The sequence below is a fragment of the Medicago sativa genome, chromosome 3 (assembly GCF_051527215.1).
Source record: "Medicago sativa cultivar Bolivia chromosome 3, Bolivia_mono, whole genome shotgun sequence".
In the NCBI taxonomy this organism is placed as follows: Eukaryota; Viridiplantae; Streptophyta; class Magnoliopsida; order Fabales; family Fabaceae; genus Medicago; species Medicago sativa.
The window spans coordinates 43,143,315-43,148,398 of NC_140751.1; the positions used below are offsets into that span (position 1 = coordinate 43,143,315).

General features: G+C 37.4%; 1 protein-coding gene across 1 annotated transcript; it reads left to right on the forward strand.

The window, feature by feature from the left end:
• Positions 1 to 2,218: 2,218 nt before the first annotated feature.
• On the forward strand, positions 2,219 to 4,703 carry LOC146937556 (uncharacterized). Its single transcript, XM_085749459.1, has 4 exons — positions 2,219 to 2,575; positions 2,652 to 3,335; positions 3,397 to 3,672; positions 3,963 to 4,703. Exons 1-4 carry the CDS (start codon positions 2,219 to 2,221, stop codon positions 4,701 to 4,703), a joined length of 2,058 nt encoding a protein of 685 aa, XP_085605585.1.
• The last annotated feature ends 381 nt before the right edge of the window (positions 4,704 to 5,084 follow it).

The following is a 5,084-nucleotide window of genomic DNA, read 5'->3' on the forward strand; positions in this document are numbered from 1 at the left end:
GAGTGTTTAAATCCTTAGCTTCCTCAATAGCAGTAACTTTAGGTCTCCATCTAGCAGGTAAGCTTCTCAGAATCTTGCTCACATGATCAGAAGCTACATAGCTTTTCTTCAATATTTGAAGTCCAGAGACTAGGGTTTGAAATCTTGAGTACAACTCATTCTCCTCAATACTTTCATCATCCTTCATCTTGAACAACTCATACTGATGAACAAGCATAGCAGCCTTTGCTTCCTTGACCTTATTACTACCTTCAAAGTTTGCACAAAGAGAAGAAAACATTGCCTTTGCAGTAGATTTGTCACTCATCTTCATATACTTTGTACGAGGAATAGAAGCAACAAGTATTCCTCTGATCTTGTGATGTTTCTTGTAAAGCGTCTTCTCAGTAGGAGTATATTTCTTTCTCTCAACAACAACTCATTCTTCATCAAGGACCAAGTCACCAACACCATCTTCAATAATATCCCACAGTTCTTCATCTAATCCCATGATGTGACTGTACATATTGGTTTTCCACCAGGAAAATTCTTCAGGATCTCCATTAAACCTTGGAGCTCTGCTGAAGTCAGATTTCTTTTCCTCAGTAGTACCATAATCATAAGGAACAACATTATTGTTCCCAGAAGTGGTATTATCTCCAGACGTGTTTTTCTCAGATCTTTATCTGTTACACTGTTAATTTTAAGACAACAGACCAAGGCTCTAGATACCAATTGAAGGTGAGAAAAACACAAGAAGGGGGGTTGAATTGTGGTTTCTTTTTCTTCTCCTAAAACTAAATTCACTGTTCATAACCTGATAGAGTTCAGCTCTTGAAGTATTGTTCAGAGTCTAGTTGCAGCGAATAAGTAAAGAGAGAGAGAGAGAGAGAGAGAGAGAGAGAGAGAGAGACAAAGCAATTTATAGTGGTTCCTTCCACAATTCGGAAGTAGTCCACTCCTCCTTGCACTTCCAAGGAGAGTTCACTAAATTCAATATCTGATTACAACTGCTCAAACACTAAAGCAAGAGACTTCAAACTAACTCAAGCACAACTGTAAGAGATTTCCTAATGCTTAAGCACAATTGTAAGAGATTTCTATTCAAACATGTTGGGCATTTGTGTTGGCTGCATTATTGCTAAAACAAATATCCTTGATTTGTAAGTTGGAACCAATGTTCCAGCATGTGGTTAGGCGACTCTGTAAGATGTTGAATACAATGTTTCAACATCCTGGCACGGTTCAGTGTGCCTGAGTTCTCGCCTTTGTGTACGCGCGTATTTTATCGTTTAAGGAAACCATATTTCCTTTACTTACTAGCCAAGCAACGTGCATATCATCTAAGAATCAGTTGTGGAATATTTCTAAAGTAGATATTTTATTTTAGGAAATATTTGTTATTATTTGGAACATTCCTATAAATGTTCCGACATTTTAGGACTTTCCAGATTTGTTTTGATTCTTGTTTTGCAGGCTAAGTTAAATCGATCTGCAAGTTTACTGAAGCCCATTGAATTATTTAGCCCAAGCTGCTTCAGTATAAAAGAAAGACTTCAAGACCTAATTGTTCATTCAAGCGGTCATACTAAAAAGTTTAGATCTTTATGGTTTGAATTTTCATGTATTCTGTTCTTGTGTCGTTTGTGATGCAAGTCTAGAATCTTTATTGTGTACCTATCTTGTGTCATCTGTGATACTTGTTTAGAACTGAGTTTGTGAGTATTGATATTCATGTGCACTAAACCGAAGTTGTGAAACAAGGTTTGGTTGTTTGTGTTGGAAGGTAACTTCTATTCTGTTTTGTTTGAGGTTTGATAGGTCACTGGGGCAGTGACTGACCATTAGGATAGTGAGATGGGATCTCAGATCTAGGAGTTCCTATGTTGAAGTCTATACGGGTAGGTCCTAGGTCATATAGTGTAAACGAGGAGTTTGTTGAGATCTATTGAATAAGGAGTACACTAGTGGATTTCCTTCCTGGCTTGGTAGCCCCCAGATGTAAGCGTGTTGTGCTGAATTGGGTCAACAAAACTCACTGTGTTCTTTACTTTTCTGTCCTTTATTTTCTTATTTTACTTCTGTTTTTTCGCTCGATGTTGAAACATTAATTGGAACATTGCAAACATTAAAACATCTGACAGAACATATAAAACAAGTGCGCTAGAATTTCAATTGGCATCAGAGCAGGCACCCTGCCTGTTTTAGGGTGAGCTCCAGGGAGTTCTTTTCTAGCATCATGGACAAGGAAGGTGGATTTGTTAACAGGCCCTCTCTGTTTGATGTCTTAAACTATGATTACTGGAAATCACGCATGAGTGCCTTTCTCAAATCTATTGACAGCAAAACATGGAAGGCAGTTCTGAAAGGTTGGGAACATTCTGTACAACTTGATGCTGATGGCAACAGGACTGATGTGTTGAAACCAGAAGAAGAATGGAGTGCAGCTGAAGATGAATTAGCTCTTGGAAACTCCAAAGCCTTGAATGTCTTGTTCAATGGGGTAGACAAGAATATGTTCAGACTGATCAACCAATGTACTGTGGCTAAGGATGCTTGGGAGATTCTCAAAAATGCACTTGAAGGCACAACCAAGGTAAAAAAATGCTAAAATCCAACTTCTTACCACAAAATTTGAGAATCTGAAAATGTTATAAGATGAGAGCATTCAGGATTATCACTTGAATATTCTAGACATTGCAAATTCTCTTGAGTCCTTTGGAGAGAAAATCCCTGAAGAAAAACTGGTAAGGAAAATCCTCAGATCACTACCAAAGAGGTTTCACATGAAGGTAACGGCTATTGAGGATGCTCATGATATCTCAGGTATGAAATTTGATGAACTTATTGGCTCACTTCAGAATTTTGAACTAGTTGTTGACAACAAGACTGAGAAGAAAGGTAAAAGTGTGGCACTCATCTCAAATACTGAGATTACTGAATCACTTGGAAATCCTGTGAGTAAGGAAGACTTGTCAGAAAATCTTGTCATGTTGGGAAGACAATTCAACAAAATTCTAGAGCAAGTAAACAAGAGATCCAGATCAAATGGGCAGAACATCAGATCCAAAAAAGACCAACAATTCAGTGATGAGAGGAGTGATAGATCTGATGAGAAGAACAGTCAATATAAGGGAGTTCAACGTCGTGAATGTGAAGGATATGGTCACATCAGACCAGAATGTGCAACCTTCCTCAAGAAACAAAAGAAAAGCTTAGCTGTTACTTGGACTGATGATGATGAATCTGACAGAGATTTGGAAAATGAATCTAACAAACATGTTGCTGCTCTCACTGGAAGAGTTCTTTCTGAGGACGAATCTTGTGATGAAGATCTTGTCTATGATGAGTTAACGGTTTCCTATAAAAAAAATGAATGACAGAAACACAGACATCTGTAAACAACTTGAAGAACAGAAAAACATCACCATCAAATTGGAGGAAGAAAATACTGGTCATCTAGCAAAAATATCAGAACTCAACAATGAGGTAGTTCGGCTGAACTCTCAACTTGATCATGTTATGAAACAAGTAAAAATGATGACCACTGGGACTGATGTTCTAGATGAGATTCTGAAAGGACAAATTCAGGGTAAACCAAATGGGACAGGTTTCACCTCTAAACAGTCAGGACAAAGTCAAACTTTTGCTCAGGCCCTAGTAGAATATGGAATGGCCAAGAAGAGGAAGCCTGTAAAAAATATAAAGTTTGTAGTTTCCACTTGAACAAATGATCCAACAGCTAGTAAAGGGATGTTGCAACATACCAAGAAACATCAGGTTCCTAAAGTTGAAAAGGTATCTTTGTCTAGGATATGTCATTTTTGCAAGAAAAAGGGGCACATAAGACCTTTCTGCTATAGATTGTATGGATTGACACAACAATCTTGTCAAAAGAGACATAAATAAAGCATGAAAACTGTCAAGAAAGTATGAAACCTAAGACTTATAATGTAGGATTGATGGCTCACATCTCTCTGAAGACATCTTCTAAGGAAAGCTGGTATTTTGACAGTGTATGCTCTAGACACTTAACTGGGTCTAAAGATCTTCTTAATTTTGAGAAATCTTGTACCAATAGCTATGTTGTATTTGGAAATCAGACAAGAGGTAAAATTCTTGGTTCAGGTAGGCTGATCAGCCCTGAGTCACCAAAACTTGATAATGTTCTGTGGGTAAACGATCTAACCACCAATCTGATTAGTATAAGTCAACTGTGTGATCAAGGGATGAGGGTGGACTTTAGCAAATCTGCTTGTGTTGTGACTGATAAGAAAAGGGAAGTAATAATGAGAGGTATCAAATCTAAAGGTAATTGTTACTTGTGGATTCCACCCTACAAAGATCAGACTAAGGAACTAACTGGTTCTAATCAAGCTTTGATTCTAGAGAAGAGTGAATGTGTGTCTCAATGTACTTGTGAAGATAAGTTCACGTCAGTTGAGAACAGACTCTTAAAACATGTGATACTGGAAAAAGGTTATGTTGAACAAGATGTTTCAAAATTATGCCCCATCAACTTGAGTACAATTATTGTTCCACAAGATACTTCTCAGTACAGTTGGTTAAATTCATATATCTTCAAATTTATCTGTCTCAGTGAGAAAAATACTACAACCTGGATAACGCCTGAGTCTCAAGATAAAGTAGTCACCTTTAATTTAAAAATCTTAGATTACAAGCTTCATAAAGATTTAGGGGGTATTTTAGAAATTGCACTATGAGAAAGATTGTGGCAGTTAATTGCTTTCAAATATGATCCGTTATTGCACACTAATCTAGGGCAGATTTCTCTAACCTCTCTAAAACCACCAACCACACGCAATAACTTCCTTCCCATCATTACCTTGTCTTTCTCTTCACTCAAATTCAGAGAAATCGTGTGTGTTCTCTTCTTCCCGTTCAAACCCCTTTTTACTCATCACGTCTTTGTCTCTCACCAAATCAATCTAGTAGCTATGATCTTCAAAGACGACCCACAAACCACCAAAGAAATCTCAGCTATAGAACCTTGTGAAATTGAATCGTCTAAAATGATCAATCCCATCTCAACTGTGACTTCTCCAAAATTTGAAAAGAAAACTGTAGTAAAGTGTCCTACGAAG